Raw genomic sequence first — 17,866 nt, 5'->3', positions numbered from 1 at the left:
TGTGAGCCTTCAACTTCTCCAGACCCAACCTTTAGATTCTAGAAGTGGCTAATTTCACATCATTAAAGGTAATCAAGACGTAATCACTGTTATTATTTATGCCTTACCAATCTACTACCATCAGTAATACCTACAAGTTAACACAACGGTGTGATTCAAAGCTCTCTCGGACCACACGTCTTGATACAGGCACTCCGAGAAGTGGCTAATTTCACATCATTAAAGGTAATCAGGACGTAATCACTGTTATTATTTATGCCTTGGAAGATAATTCTTACCAATCTACTACCATCAGTAATACCTACAAGTTAACACAACGGTGTGATTCAAAACTCTCTTGGACCACACGTCTTGATACAGGCACTCCGAGGTCAGTAGCTATAGTTGTCTACGGTTTTTTTGTAAAAAAATTAAATGGTACTAACCATCCAACCACCTAACTCCACATTTTCAAAACACAGTAGTTCATAGCAGTTGATAATTAATAATAAAAATCATAAAGAAGATTATACCACTTCAATATGAGCACAAAGTACTTGTATGGAAGTATGAGTACAAAGTACTGAGAACAAACTGTAATATATCCAGTTCCAAAGAAACTGTGGATCAAAGCAGCGCCGAACATTTGCTTACTGACATTTTCCATTTTTATAAAAAGAGAACACTGGGCAGCACATTCAAACATAAAAGAAACTCAGGTAAGATATGTTTACTTTTTAAAAAATAATTTATAAAATAACAGATTTCAACAGTTCATTATGTGGCATTGATTGATACAAAGAGTTTAAAGATACTGAGTCAATCAGTATGTATTAAAGATACTTTGATACCAAACGAGGCCTCCAGTTATTTAAGAACTTCAAATTATTTAGCTCATTAAAGGATATACTATACCTTAAATTCAACAGATATGGCTGAATCTGTGCGCTAGGTAAAATATAATATTGTAACTGCACATAAAAAGATGTATTTATATATAGTTTTTACAGTGTATGCATACGTATGCATATATTTTTTATTCACCAACAAACACAATGCAGACAATAGAAGGCAGCATAGAAATAGTGTTTTGATTATAAAAATGGTTTGTTTTCAATTTAGTAGAAAATGTGTAATTCACATTTTGGCAGACTTACTGGTACTACTATACAAAACCAGGAAAAAGGTCATGCAAAGGGGTTAATATTATTCTTCAACATATGTAAGGGAAAACAAAAACACCTAGCAGATTTGAAATACTTTGCAGTTAATGGGAAAAGCATCCGAAAGACAACGTAAGATACAGAAACAGTTCAGTTTTGTAATTTTAAACCTGGTTGTACCCTAGTACAGATGATGAGTTTTATCTTGATGCTCAGTAAAAGAAAATGAAAATAAAGTCTTTCTTTTTTCCACAAATGTTTTGTTAAACTCAACTGATTTCTGAAACATAGTGGTATAATGGCCATTAAAAAGAAAAAACTTTTATGGACAGAAAATGTTACAAAAGAAATAAACACACTCAAAAATATATTTTTCTTTCCCCTACTTACAAGTATGTTTGTTAAAAAACCAAAGCTTTTACAACATTGGACCAACTGCTGGCTTTTCTAATAAACTTGGTAAGTACACTCCCTGTAGGTCCTGTTCCTCTTAAGCATTTAGCAGTTGTTCTTATATACAAGGTAATGCCTCTGAAGGAATTCAGTTGGGGTTTTTTGTTGGGTTTTTTGTTTTGTTTTTTTTTTTTTACAAATTAGGTATAGCTTTCTGTATTTCACTGGGTCGTTTATTCTGTTTTAGCTGCAACGTCTAACATGCTCCAAAACATACTCAGGAAAGTGCAAGCTGCAGACCTGTAAGCCATCCAGCTTGCATGGCATCCTCGGATATTCATCTTCTTTCCATTTGTTCTCCTCTGGATCAAAGGTGAGAATTGAATCACTGTAATGACCATTGTAACAAAGGCCTCCAAGAACCATAATCTGTTTGTCCAGAACGGCTACACCATGACCGCTCCTACCAATTGGCATAGAAGCCAGTATCGTCCACTGATCGGTATCTGGGTCATAAACCTCTGTAGAAGGACATCCTTGAGATTCAAAGGAGGCCCTCAGGATCACACAGACACCACCAAAAACATAAAGCTTGCCATTATAAGAAATCATTTTGTGAAAGCATCTGGCATAATTCATTTTGCATTTGTTCTCCCAACAGTTAGTGACCACTTGAGTTCTCCTTGTGCGTTGCTCTACTGTCCCTTCTTTACTGGGATCAAACACACACACTTGCTTAGAAGTTGAAGACGATGTAATTCCACCAGTGATATACAACTTGTTACCAAGCACAGTCCCTTCATGTCCGTATTTATTGACTGGATAGGGATCCACAAATTCCCATTTATCTTCAGTAATATCATACCGTTCAGTTGAGTAAAACGTTTCATCCCTGGTTCTCCCAGCCACTGCATAAACATACCTCCCAATAACTCCAACAGCAAACTCGGAACGTGGAACAGACATGTCTGCCATTCGTAACCAAGTGTTCTGTCTTGGGTCATATCTAAACACTTTGGATGAAGCATGAAACTCACCATCTGGCCCCAGTTCTTCCCCACCTAACAGGAACACAAAGTTATTCACAATGGCAAGGCAGTCTGGTCGTAAAGGTACTTGAGGACCCTCTAGTTCCCACCAGACCCTTGGTTTGTGCAAGAGAAGAATTTTACTGTTTACCATACTGTGTCCTATCATTCCTCTAAACACTGCAGTCTGGGGTTTGGCAGAACGGATTTTGTTCGATTTCATTTCCATCAAAGGCTGTTGGTGAACGCTATGAAAATAATTCATGGCTTGGTCAACCTCATGTCGCAGCTGCCGGGAGTATCGATAAAACTCTGATGTTTTTACCTATGAATACATTTAAAAGATATTAAAATTCTGACCAAGAGAAACAACCCAGAGAACCTAAATGACTATGTGTCATTAGAAGATTATTTTACTTAATTTCATTCAGGCAATCTTGGCAGCAATTGCATCTGTGCATGGAGGCTTAAGCTAATGTACTGTTATCCAAAATCCAGAAGGCAATTTAGTAATTAACAGCAGTGACTAACATTTTCAGCAGAATACTCACATGCAGAATTTAAACTGGAAATTAAGCACAAAGGAAATCCCCAAGTTTAAAAATCATTATTCCTTCTCACCAAAGAAGCCTCTGTTCATCTTCTATTTAATCTGTGAAGCACCTAAATTAAAAGTGCACTCTTTTCTTGGTTTTGAAAAACATTCTACACATCGTTCTGTATTTACCAAGGTCTGCTCTAGTCTAATTTCTGCTGAATTCTCATAATCAAGCCCAAGCAGGTGTTCTCAAATGCTAGGCTCTGCTCACAGGGCTAACTGAGGCGGGAAGGGAAGGTACCCAAACCCCTTCTGTTAGAACACGTGATTGCACTAATCACTCATCATGATGGTTACTTTATGGTTTCCCCTCTGTAAGTCTCCACATGCTAACAAATGCCTTTAACCCAAGAGGAAAAACATCCAACCTGTAATCTTTCAGTTGTGCAATTATTTGGTCATTTGCGGAGGCAGGTTTGAACTTCCACTGTCAGTTGAGAGTTACAACATTTGAATTACCACAGAGTAGTGAAGCGCTTCTCAGCAATTTCAAAAGAGCTATTCCTGCTCAGTTTTCCTGGGAGTTGGAGGGAAGAGGGGGAGGCGAGATTCTAAGAATTTACCTTTCCAGGACCCCTCCTACTATCTAAGCCATTTTAAGTTCCTGAAACTGGTCATGAGACAATACCAAAATATATCCCTGTCTTGAACATTTTAATAAATCCAGCTCCAGGCAGCCTCGGGTGACCACGTGATTCTTTTCAAAGAGGCTTCACTCTTCCTGTAGAGGCTGGTCTAACACAGCATTCTGAACACACTTCCAAAACAAATAAAAATGCAGTAGATACTGCCAAATCCACAAGATTTGATCCCAAGTCTCAGTTTCTTTCACATAAAACTGGACTACTTTCAAACACTCTGAATGCCGTTAGTTCCCACCAGCCCCCCCAAAAGAAGCAATGTTCTAAGAAAATGCCAGGCCACCTTGAAGTTTCAAACCCATCAGAAGGTAACATCAGATATTTTTCAATATCTCTTATCTCAGCACCTCCTATTCCCTGTGCCAAGGGACAAAAGCCTGTACCATCACTTATCTAAGGGGGGGTGGTGTGAGTTTTCATGTATATGAAAAGCAATTTGGAAATCAATGTTCTTTATACCTTGTGAATAAAGTAGTTGCTTGTTCCATAAACACATACTATTCAAATTTTGTTAGCTTTCTGTTAATAATTTCTCTTCCTTGTATAGTAATTAAGACTCTGCTGTCACATAAACATTGTTGTTTACCTTTTGAACTGCTATTATTAGACATAGTTCACACAGATTTTGAGATTGTTCTACACACCAGATTTTCAAAAAACCCTGAATACTAACCTACCATTGTAAAGCACTGTAGAGCTCAAAAGTTACAGTGATTTGATGTTTCCATTTGCACTTTTCCACCCACTTTATTTTATCTAGTTCAACTTATCTTTGCTTGGAAAAAAAAGAGGATTGTCACATGCACACTGCATGTACTACTCTTGGGGCAATATCCGACTTCTTTCTGCTGTTTTTGCCCGGGGTGAAACAAAGGTTTACTTAATATAGTACTCATAAAACACACAGTAAGCCCAACTCTTCTGAGGAATAACAGATCTATTTTCTCATTGCAAATAAATAATCTATCATACAAACAGATTAGATCTGCTCATATGGCATTTGTTAGAATAAACCATATACCTTGCCTGACTGAAAAGACTGAACATGAATTCCAGAAACGATGCTGGGAGAAGGATGGCGGAGAGAACAACAGCATAGAAAAATGGTAAAATATATAACGCCTTAATGGTTACAAAAATGTAACAAGAAGTTAAAATAACACCCCAACTATTTCACTCATTCTCAAACCGGAGCTATCATTTTGGGAATTAAACAAAAAAAAGAAATTATTTTTGTTCCACCTATACACATTTCAAGTTTTCTTGGATGATTATGGAAGACAACAGGATCAACATGCCTACAACGTGAAGCATGCCAGCAAAGCCTGGCACAGATGGAAAATGTTTTTTCTTTCCCCCTCAACATTTACAAGTCTGTCTTTAGATCTAGAAATTGAAATGCCAGCCAGAAACTAGAATTAAAATAAGCCTCATGTCTCCTCACCACTCTACTTCTTCACATAGCCTAAATCTCACCCCACGAGAGCATGCAGAAGGAAACAAGGAATACCTCTAACTCCAGAGACAGAATCTCAAGACCAGGGAATCACTCTATTAGTAGTTTACTACTATCTACCTTGAAAAAAGCACTAATATCAAAGCAAGGCCCCAATCTCTTACCTTAAACCAGAAAGACGTCAAGAAGCAAATGCAACTACCAGTTACAAACAACTCTTTCAGACTGAAAGTTGTGGGGAAGCTATCTACAAGCACAATCTTGAAGCAATGAACATGAAAATATAAAAGCACTAGAAATTCTTGCAATATTCAGGAAAAAAAATCCCACAAAACAAAACAGAATGATAGACCATCTAAATTCTGGTAAGAAAAGGTAGTTGGAGGCTTCCTAGCCTTTGCTCATGAGGAAAACCATCAGTGCTTCTAGCCTTCCATGTTCTACCAGCACAACCTCCGCCATACAGGAGCAGTAGCTCTCCTGAGGTTCAAATGTTGGTCTAAGGTGAATGTTCGGATATGCCTAATACAAACGTACAGACTGCTCACGCTTGCTCGATGCAAATGAATACAAAACAAATGTACATCAGTTTGTCCACATTCATACACTGTCTGTGTGAAATATTCCGCAATTATTTGACAGTCCTATTCAGCCCACAGTAAGGAAAATCCTCCAAACACCTATGCTTCTGATTAATTCTATGATACTTTTATTTACCTGTCTGTATAATAAAGAAGAGGGGCATTAAAATGTAGGTGTCTAAGTATTAAAACACAAGTTGTGCATGTTTTAGTTTTAGTAGATTAAAGAACACGGCCCTCAGCAAGGCTTTTGTGAGAACTGCTGCCTGACACCAAAAATACGCTGAAGGAAATAACTCAGCATTCAAAAGTAGGCTTCTGCCGTTACCCGTAAGCAGCAACAAGTAGTTAACCAATGAGTATCTAAGTGCTTACCAACAGACAGATTTTCCTGCTAGGTTCAAACGGAGAAGGTCTAGAAGGAACACGTACCTAATTACCAACATAGACAGAACTCTCATCAGTTTCTGCAAAACGTGCAAAACAGATGGAAGTGTACACTAACCGTGATGAAGCATGAAGAAAAACAAATGTGCATTCTTAAGAAGTACATCCTCAACTCTGAATTGATTAAAAAAATATAAACACTTCATAGCATTTTCTAAATTTAAAGAAAGACTATTCTGTTACCTTGCTGAAGAGTCTCAAAGAAAGTTTAAGCTGGTCGTCTTTACCAACTCCAGTCCTACTGTAAGAAAGGAATTTAATCCAAGGACAAAACCTTACAGAGCATTTGCTGCAACACAGCACAAATGTAAGAGCTCCCCACAGAACCATCTCATGAGAACTATGTCATTGCATCACCTACCAATTACAGTAGTTTGCAATCGGAATTTTAGCTACCCAGACAGGGTACAGCATAACAAAATCAAACATATCATTCCACAAAAGACGATGAATAACTAAAAAAATCCACCTCTCTACTCACGCCCTAGGGTAGTCAATACCAAAACCATCGAGGCTTCAACCAAATCACCTCATCTCTCCTGCCAGAGTAAACTGAAGCTGGAATGCATTTTCTCTGCTTCATTTCGAATCGGTGAAACTCTCAGTAAAAAATGCTGGCTTTCCAAATTAATGTAACTATTAATCATTGCCTATTTTTCTGCGGTATTACAATGCATGCTGTTCTAGTTGCAGCAGCTACACAAGTTTTAGAATTTTCCATCTATATTCTAAGAAAAAGCAAAAAAAAGCCATTAGTTTCTAATTTGAAAAGTGACCCCCACAAAAGACAGATGTATCCTATGTTATGTTTGTCATCTTCCCTCTCTCCTTAAAACAATTAGGCAAATTAAGAAAATGCTGAAAGAACTATGAAATGCAAAGCAAATATTCTGTAACACAAGTTTAACTTCAGTATATAGCTTTTTTCTCTTTTTTTTTTCATACAACCATCACAGTTGTTATTCTATTTTTATTTTTCTTTCTTGTGCTTTTGGGAAAAAGCTTTCAAAACCATGAAGAAAGGCTATTTTTGAAGCGCACAAACTAAACATCTATTATTTGTACACCTAGTAACTAAATCTTAACGTTATTTTATGGGGTAGATAGCAGCTTGCTTCTTTCTGTAGGAATGATTAAAAAAAACACAGAAAAATCTGGATGGCTCATAACATGACTCTATCATCTCCAGCCACATAGCAAAGAACTATTTCAAAGGTTATAAAATTGTGCTTACTTAAGTTTTCTAAAAGTGCCAATTCTGAAGGGGCAAGTGATGCACCTCAACCTCAATTACTGAAAGTACAGAAGCTATGTTACACCTGTTCAATGAATAATGATTGATCTGTAGAGACTTCTAGAGAGCAAAATTTTCTTTACACTTGCAAAAAATTGGTATTTTACTAGAGATTAAGCTGAATCGAAACTAAGATCCATCAATCCTACTAACTAGACTCCTCATTTCATATCTATCTATCTATGGCCATATACTCCAAGCACAATTATAAGGCTGTCAACCAACATTATCAGAATGTTAACACACTTATCTCAAATCAAAATTCTGTCAAATAGAGTCACACGCATGTCTCTAAATCAGCAGCAACCAAAATTAATTTGAGACCAAACACTGGACAAGTGTTTGTACGTAGCACTGGACAAACTGCTGTACTTAAATTTCCCTTCTTCTAGCATGGGTCATTGTTTGGTTACATCCCATAGCCAGTACAAAAACCGGTCAGTACCAGTACAAGGCTTTGAAGGGCTATTCTGTAAGCACTACAATCACTTACTGGTTTTCAACCACAGAAAGACAAGACAACAAAGCCTCTGTGCAGCAAGGAACAATGCCCTCAAGTATTTTGCTATTCCTCTTTAGAAATTGGCATGAGAAATTATCACAGTCAAGCTGGAAACTAACTCAAATCTCATCTCTCAAATCAGAGCAGAGCCAACACCTCTATGCCAGAATTGAGATGCTCAGCACATAATAGATACTGCTAGCAAATCTATCCAAATCAGCAATACCCTTTAGACATAAAAATATCAAGTGCAGCACCTATTTAAGATGAGGGGCCCTACTAACCTCATCTACTAGACACTTAATATTCTAAGCTTCAGCATACAAAGTTGTAGAAGTAGATACGTATGAATTAATAGAAATGGAGGTAAATGAGGAAAAAAAAGATAAATTCAACACATTTATTAAAGGTAAAGTCACAACGACATAAATTACAAAGACAACTTCTCAAAAGTTACTATTTTCCAGGCCAGGAAAGCACATACTCCAGGTTCAAATGGGGAAGGTCCAGACAGCGTGCTGTTCACCCGACCTCTAAAGCAGAAGCTGATGCACCTAGTGATTGGAAAGTTTCTGATTTAAGCTGGGAATTTATAAATCAGCGTGAGCTAGTCATAACCAACCCTACAGACTGGACATCAGTAAAACCCTTTTTATTTTAAGGATTGAGGTTCTGAAACAACATTTCAATCAGAGTAGTATCAGAAACTAAGTGAAGTTTAAACAGCGTATGAAGGGAAATCATGACATGGCTGCCTCCAGTAACACAGAAACGAACTCAACTGTCTAGGAGAAATGCCCTCTAACTTTTATCCCCAACCTTTCTCAAGTCTTACAGAGCTGTGAATACACTTCCAATAAAGGAAAGTGTAACTTCAAGAGAGGCAGTTGTGCTTCTCTCCATATGCTTGGCCTGTATATTCCAACTACTCCCCAAATCTTACTTCATTTATCTTTCCATTTTCCTTCATACATCTACATCTGTTTTAAGGGCTGAGGAAGAAAAGTACTATTCATAGTTCAGCAGCAGTTTTTCCAGGACATTTTAGAGTAAACAAACAGGCTGCACCTTCACTTGTGCACTTCAAATGCACATCAGCCTCAAGGTGTAAGTCTATAATTTCATTTTTAAAAGGACAAGCCATCCCACTCAGATTGTAAATATCTTAAAGAAAATTATGTAAGAAATAGAGTGGCTTAAGAGGCCAGAAGTACCTTTACTTGGAAAGTTAACTTACGTAAGTTATTTACATACTACACTGACAGACATCTTATAAATGTGTATTATAAAAATTACGTAAGAGTACATATGACGAGCCAGCCAGTGCAGAGAAAATACAGAGTGTGCTGAACTGTAAGAGTCAACCTCAGATTGGTACACTCATGCACGTGTTTACTGTGTGCTGGCTTCTGGTGAATTCTGTTTGTGTGTATCAAAAAAAAATATTTTCCTAAGGTTACTTTCGAAAGAGTTAATAAACATACACTTGTATTTAAAAGTGTGGTCTATATTTTAACGTTATCTCCAAGTGCAATTGCCCTTTGTCATGCTGGACTCCTCAGCAGTCTCTAGCCAGGGCAAAACACAAATACGTTCCTAGCTGCAGCAACAAATTACATACTTATTTAGCTGTTCTTCCTTCTGCTGGGCTGCCCTACTCCAGAACCTGCCCTGGCTTCCCTCTGTTTCCACATACCATTAATGGAAAGGGTATTCACAAATAAAGCTGTCACGTTACTGGGATGCTGAAAACTACTCCTTTCCTTCAGTTGTACCTATCTGTCCATTTGGTAGCTGTCAAGGTAAAAGACGAGAAGCACTGTACACAGGATTTATACCACTGATACCAAAACCAGCTCCAGAAGTTTTACCTAAATATAATGCTGAAGACCAACATATACCTTCCACTTGTGCTGACAGGAGTTTAACTGAAGGCAGCTTGACACTTGAACTTTTATCCCCAAAACTCAGACCTTTCAGACAAATCCTAACCGATGAGATTGACCTTAAAAATACGCTGTGAATCCTGTTTTCCTACTGAAGGGCTTAAATGATGTAATAGAGAAGCAAAGGCGTTATTAAAAACAAGACACTACACAGCAGCTTGCAGAGCTCAGCTCTTACTAGCTGGAAATGTTTTAACTGAATATAAACATTACATGACTGTTCTAAAATATGTTTAGGCATTTATTTTGATTATGTCTAATATAGGTCAATATGGTACATTTTTCTGTATTACTTCCTCTAATCAATTCACACACACGCACAAAACCCCCCAAAATATAAAAACTCACTAGTCTCTGAAATAATTAATAGCTTTTATAATTTAAAATACAAATAAGAGTAAGCATTACTGCTTAAAAGAGCCAGGAGCCCTTAAAACTTCCAGGAACAACAAATCCTTATCTGTATATTCACTAGATACTGAAGTAAAATATATGGGAAATTAATTTGTAAGAAGCCCAACAAGAACACAGGGTCTTAAATCCTATTAATTCAGCGAGAGGTGAAAAATACAGAAGTTAAAGTTGTACCTTATCACACAAAATTAACATTGTTAAAACAAAACAGTTTAAGTAATTTCTAGCCTGAAAACCCTTACTGTTACTAGCCTGCAAGAGAACTGCCTACAATGTTTTGTAATTTAGACTGTTGACAAATACTCAGAGATTCTCAAGAACTAGAAAACGGGGTTTTTTGTCTATTCTTTAACAGAACAGTAGAAAAAGAAAGTTCTCTTTTAACCACTTAATACATACAATGCTCAGTTGAATTTTAGATCACCTGTTACAAAAATTCCTCTGATATTTAAAACTAAATCGTTACATTTCACACTGTCAGTAACTGTGATTCTATAACGTGCCTTGTGTAGAACCAAATGTATGCATGTAACTTTGCAAGATAAGGGCACACTTCCAAGTGCTGTGTAACAGCACAAGCACTCAAAACACAACAGCAATAACAGAAACACCCTGCAGATTTAACGGCAGATGCTGCTTTTCATTTGTAAATAGTAATTTTAAAAAATCTCTATTTAAAACACGTAAAAATCTACAGTCACTGTGTTTTGATGATACTGATAATTATGATGACACTGATAATTATGATGACATATACCCTACATACTGTATGCAGCTCTAAAATCTCTGGGAAGCACGAAGCAACTTTTGGAAAACAGTAAAAACAACTGAAATAAAACTTGGTAACAGTGACCTTATTTCAAAATGTCCTTTCCATATGAAGCCACTTAAAAAGGTATCATAAACCTACCTGTTCTCCAGCCACTGTACATACTACTGTCTAATCATCAGATGACAATACTTTTAGATGTTCGTCTTCTATGGTATTATTTGAAAAATAAACACTATCTTTTTGTTCCTCCTAATAAGCTTGGGAATCTTACCTATTTAATGGCATGCTGCCCTAGCTAAATGATGAATCCTGTCTATTGCTTTTCAAATGCACCAACCTTCTCAAAAACACTGGATGGTGTCATCAAACAAAACCTGATGTTCTGAATGATGGTGTCCGTATGCCTCCAGCGTCTTCTATCATGGCGTAGCCAGGCCTGAACGGCTTCATACAGCTCTATCTCTGGAAACCTGCTCAGATGATCATTATCCAAGTAAGACATGAGCTTCTCAAAGCTCAGATATGAAAGGAAGTCAGGTCTAGACATGAGCGGCACAAAGTTCTCTAGCAGGAAGGAGTCCAATTTTTCCCTGACTCCTTCGATGTTTACACCAAAATCATCCAGAAGTCTCATAATTTCTGCACAGTTTTCTAAACAGATTTTAGCTAAGAGAAAAGAGCAGCAAAATTTTACCACCTCTATAAGCTGGACATACATGGCAGCCTGAAGGATTTCATGAACAGTGTTCATACTCAGTTCAATAGTTCCATAGTACATGAATTGGAGGACATGACTGAAGCCTGTAGCTGTCAGACCTTTCAAATGGATTTTGTCCTGATCTCGTTCTCGCATATCAGCTGTGAACATAATCCTGAAGTAATCACTCTGGGTGGCAAGCAGTGCTTTATGGGCCTGAAATTGGTGGTCTTCAATGACAAGTGTGACATCAAGAAGCAATCCCTCCTCATACAGTGCTCTGAATCCAGCAGAGACACTGGTGTCATGGATGGAGGAGCTAAATCCTTCCACGTCCCCTGCCATGAATCACCTGGGGGGAAGAAAAAAAAAAATAAATAAAAATAAAAATAAATAGTTATTTCTAGTAACATCTCACAAGCCCTTCCTGACCAGATAAACCTCGAGTTTTACTAAGACTTGATTCTGCTTTTATTAAGACTTAAAAGACTTCATACTTTTTGTTTTCTCTTCAGCTGAAAAAAATCAACAGAATAAACTTAAAACAGGAACTTTAAATACTTCTGCTCCCAAAATACTCTCATTTTAAAGAAAGGGTCATGAACAAGCATAACTATACAATACTAACAAAGTGATTTCTCACTCCAAGCTCCTTAGTGGTCAGATAATGACCATACAATGTTAAAAATGTCATAGTTCCTCTCCCAGCTCAATCTTTCTAAAGAATTTATCTCAGGGGAGCAATAAAACACCCACTCTTGAATATTAAAGGTTTCAGAAAGGAAACTGAACTACCTTAACTTCATAAACAAGCTCCAGTAGATCTGTACCAGGTATAATAATAATAATTTTAAAAGTAGCTTCTTTAAAAATAGACATCAATTTACTTAAAGTTATCTCTAGGAAACTGAACATTTTCAGAAATGCTACTTAAATTTGTGTGTTTCACTTCTGTAATAATGCAGTCCCCCCTCCTCCATTTCTTACTTTAGGGATTAATCAGGCGATGAGATTTAAAGTGTAAAATACTAAAACAATATGAAGTACTGACAAGATAAGGTCACAATAAATAATACACTGTATACTGGGTATAGTGAAGCTTAATTGTTTATTAAGCATTTGAACTTCTCCATTTGCAGTGTTACTTACATGCAAGCTACAGTCAAACTGTAAATAAGGCAAAAAAAAAATACTAGCAGAACCCTACCCTGTTACCGTTAAGGTAAATATTCAGTAAATATCTCTATCAAAATCTTGTCAAAATCCAGAATTTTTCAAAATCTTGCTCATCTTCCTTGGTTTCTGTAGGGTGAAGCTGCACAAGGCAGCGTGAACCAATCTAACAATTCATCACTATTCAAAGGGCAATGGCACACTCCATTATCCCTCTGTCCTCACTCTGGGGCCTGAGCTCCTGCTGCCTACTTTGAGCCATTTCTGGGTCTCGCTGGACTGCTCTAGAAAGCCAATTCAATCATAAACTGTAAACCAAGGGCAGGGATGAGTTGACAACGACATGCGACACAAACACCACCATCCCCAGCACTCAGTGAGCTGCCTTCTCACTTGCAGGTGGTATGGCACAAGAATCAACCTGACACAGAGGGCAGGACATCACACTTGAGCACACGGGGAAAAAGAGTAACAATGTCCCCTTTCAGCATTAATCAGTTTCTAGAATTGGTTCAACCATTTTTGTTTTATCCCAGTGATTACACTGCAACATTCACTCAGGTATTTCTGTATTTAACTCTGAATTTCCTATAACAATTAAATTCAATGTTTTGGTACTGGTAAACTACATGAAAAGCTAAGTAACACCAACACATTGTAAAAACTGATTTTCAAGGTTACAGAACTTTACAGCAGTTTATAGACCCAGAAGCAGCTCTGCATCGGCCCAGATTTCACAACTTCAGAGAGCGGTGATCATGTTACACTCACTTCCTCAAGCACATCCTGAGTGCTGCCATTGTACCAGGACTGTATTTTATTAGACTCCATCAACAGATAATCACCTCCTCTCCTTAATTCATCAGCACATGTCTTGGAAAAGGAAACTGGAGATACTCTTTTGTCTACGCAAAACTAAAATGGTGAGTGGGTGTTTGTAGCCACACCTGGTGGAACCAGCACTGCTCCCACACCATTGAAGCCTGCTGACAGGTTCTGTGTGCAATAGAGTCAGTGTCACCAGTGCTTGTGACAATTAAGGCCTTAAGACAAAATTCAAATTCCTGAAAGTAAGAGCAGCAGCAAGAGAACAAAGCTGACAACCCAATCACTTTCTCAACAGTATCCATGACAGTACACTCCCCTCAATGTTAGGGAAGACAGAAAACGCAAACTGCTCTGAAGCTTCTTGAGTCCCTTATTCCTGAACACAGCACATGCCTACCAAAAAGAAAAATTACCATAAAATATTCTTCTTAGCTGTTGCTGATTCTTACACAAAAGCAGACAAGGAAAAAAATCATTGTACTAACTCTTACCATCTCTAAAAGAAAGCTATAAATTGAAGGGGAAGCATAAAGCCTGACTTTACAGGATTTTGCTTTCTAATTGGATTTCTGGTATTAAATGAAAAGGTAAATACTAATATTAGCTTGTATCCTTCTTTCACTAGAGCACTTGTAACTCTCCCCCTCCAGCCCCCAGTTCTCTGATGTTTAATAATACTTGAGCTCATATTCAGACCTTCCTGTTTAAGAGATTTAATGGTTACTTGCCTTTAAATGGACAACCCATTTTTCTAAAATATACAGTAACTTGAAAAAACTCTCATTTTTGTTTTAAATTGGCCAAGAGGTTCAAAGGTTACTTAAGATTCTCAGTGTAATAACTGTGTAAGGTAACATTTCTTTAGAAGACCAACTAAGACATATGGCTCAGCTTCAAACCTAACATCAGTGGAAAAACAGGACAGGACAGTTGGAATTTGCAAGTGTGAGATGTGAACAGAACTATATAACATTATACTGGGGGGAGGCGGGGAAAGCCAGAAATGAAGCAACATTCCCCAGGTGAGTGCAGCAACATCTATTAATCTGAAAGTAACAGATCTCCCACCGCACAGGCTCACGCAGACAGCAATCTGACAGAAGGGATTTCTTCAGGACAGTACATACATTACTATATATGTAAACAACAAAGAAGAACCACACCTGTAAGCTCCAAACACATACTAGGGTCTTTCACCTTAATTATAATGACATCATTAGTGCTTTCCAAACAAAAGGAGGGAAATTAACTTTTACATAGGATGGCTTTAAAAGGTCTCTTTCACCACCGTTAAAGCAGCAAATAGTAGAAGCTGACAACTGAAGGTCAGGAACAACAAATGGCAGAGGGTAAGTGCACCAAATCCAGAGGAGCATCTCCGGTGTTCTTTTAAAGGATCAAAAAAATAACTACTACACAAAACACCCAAATAGCATCAGAGAGAGTCCAAGGCAACTGGCCCCAGGCAGCCCTGCTGAGCAGGGCGTGGACCAGGGGACCTCCAGAGGTCCCTCTCAACCTAAACTAGTTTGTGGTTCTGTGATCAAGTCACTTTTTAAGTAGAAACTGCACTGGCTTTTATTTTTTTGGCAACTATCCTTTTAATTCTGATTAAATAGAAGCACACAGAAAAAAAATCAGATATAAACTACTACTCTCCAAATTTTAATTCTATCAAAAAATACGGTGGTAGCAACCACCAAAATACATTTTAAAACACCATGGATTTAGGGTTCAAATTTTCACATCTCCCTAAAACTGGCTATTCAGTAAAGATACATTAAAACCAGAAGTCAGCCGCAGAACTCCACAATGACAACAAAGTGGTCAACACTGCAATTATGATGGTATAAAATTGTGGGGGGTTAAGTCACTTAATCCTTCTTTTCATATCCCTGTTTACATCATATTTAGTAAATCTACAGTTTTCTATCTCAAAATATTTTTTCTCCCAAATGTCAGATAGCATTTAATGGATTATTTAAGTACAGACAAACCCACTAAGACTTCTCCATAACACCATCTAAAGAAGTTTCAGAATTCTGTTAAGTGAAAAGTAAAAGACTACTTGTTGTTCTGCATTAAATAAAAAGACAAATAACTTTTTTTTTTTTGGTTACATAAAGCTATACACAGTATCAGGAGATACTTTTCTTTACAACACAAAAATGTACTGGCCAGCGCTCAGCCCCCTCCCCCCGGTGGTTAAAATAGCACAGAAACCAGGAAACTAGATAGTTAAATGCATATTATGATCAACTGGTAAAAATCTTCAGTTCTATATCTAATATCCTCAGCCAAAAGCAAACGGCAATGCAGGAGTTCAAATAAAAAGCAATACAAAATACTCTCAAATGAAGTAATTTTTCTAAAGCATAGCTATGCCATTACTCCCACACACACTTGCAATCTCAGATGTAATTCTATGCACTATTCAAATGCTGCAGCTTACTTCCCAGAGGATAATAACATAACGAGGTTTTTTTCATATTTTCAATAAAAATGCAAAATTCAGAGTTAGATTTTCTTCACACATGCAAATCACAATAACACATTTAATCCTAAGGAAGATATATAGCCTACACAGACATATAGTGGTCTAATGAAAACTGGAACAAAAAATTCCAATATATAAACAATAAAGGGGTGGGGGGGGAGGAATCTAAGTTGACATGCGCATTGTTCTGCGCATACTAGAGCGGATCAGTATAATGCAGCATAGGAAGTAAGATTCTCTGCTGAAAAGCCAAAAGAGAAATACACTTATTAGCTTTCCTAACATTTCTTCCTTTTTTAGCACGTAATGCATTACTGTCTACTCTGCTGTGACTGTAAAAGCACTTACTTGGAACGCTGATTTCTCATCTTTATTCTGCAGCTGTAATAAAAGTCTGAAAATGCTGTTCCAGACTGCTTTTTCTTGCTGAACAAGGAGAACCTTCTTTCCTCAGGGTGTCTGAGGCTCTTCATCACAAGCAGAAGAAATGGAGTCTAAATGCACAAACTATTGAGAAGGAAGTTGTGGAATACCCACTTTTGGCTCATGCCCTGCTCTATCTATCCAAAAGCAGTTCTTGCTGAAAAAGTGCTATTTAAGTAAGTGTTTTTATGTAATATGTAAGCTTACATGCACTTTTGTACTGTTCTAGGAAAGCGCTGACAATACCAGTTCTAGCCCACCAGCCAAAAGGCAGATACCTGCTTTCTTTTATTGCTGTTCCTTAATAACCCATCAGAGGTGCTGAGACAGAACCTGCAAGTTTCTTTGTTTACTGATTATGAAGTGTTTGTTCTTTCTACTCATCTCAGAAATTCTGAAAAAGCATCTATGTGAATGCAGCTGAACAACTTTTCGCATAATATAACACTATCTATACATTACATGAAAGATATTACACTAGACGTACAGAACCATATTTTGGTTACAAAGAACTAAAACAGAGCTTAAAATCCAATAATCTGTTCCATCTCTTCCACTCCTTTCATCCACCAAATGCACACATTTAAATACGTATTTTAAAGCCATTACGTATACTTTATTTAATGAGCTGCACAGCAAAGGCTGCTTGGAGGAGAATTCTTTGACCTTAAAATACAAACACCTTCCGGCACAAACAGGACATTTCCCTATAGTGAAACGTTACATACACGTATGAAAATACAATCCACACAGGCAGTTGCGCATACAAGCAAAGCATTCACAACTGCACACATTCATCACTTAAATCTGGGCCTTTGAATGCAGGGTACCGTAATGAGTGAGAATGCAAGGAGCGTATAAACATACATCTACACCGTATCAGTAATTTGTATCCCCCCAAGTTAAACCTTGTTTACACGGTTAGACACTAAAACCATTAAACCTTGCCAGAACCACGACTTTTCATCATAATTCCCCACTAACGGCAACAGAAGGAATGACATAAAAGTGAGATACATCAATAAATAACCAGT

The 17,866-nt window shown here is 37.4% G+C and overlaps 1 protein-coding gene across 1 annotated transcript; it reads right to left on the bottom strand.

Annotated features, from left to right (window-relative positions):
• Positions 1 to 1,721: 1,721 nt before the first annotated feature.
• On the bottom strand, positions 1,722 to 12,271 carry KLHL15 (kelch-like family member 15). The gene is made up of 2 exons (XM_010131866.1): positions 11,552 to 12,271; positions 1,722 to 2,888 (listed from the first exon to the last, which is right to left on the bottom strand). Exons 1-2 carry the CDS (start codon positions 12,254 to 12,256, stop codon positions 1,779 to 1,781), a joined length of 1,815 nt encoding a protein of 604 aa, XP_010130168.1. The 5' UTR covers positions 12,257 to 12,271; the 3' UTR covers positions 1,722 to 1,778.
• Between the last annotated feature and the right edge of the window lie 5,595 nt (positions 12,272 to 17,866).

The sequence above is a fragment of the Buceros rhinoceros genome, unplaced genomic scaffold, assembly GCF_000710305.1.
Source record: "Buceros rhinoceros silvestris isolate BGI_N320 unplaced genomic scaffold, ASM71030v1 scaffold3892, whole genome shotgun sequence".
NCBI classification, from domain to species: Eukaryota; Metazoa; Chordata; class Aves; order Bucerotiformes; family Bucerotidae; genus Buceros; species Buceros rhinoceros.
Note: the sequence above shows the minus strand (reverse complement) of the source record. Positions and strands in the feature narration are given on the sequence as shown.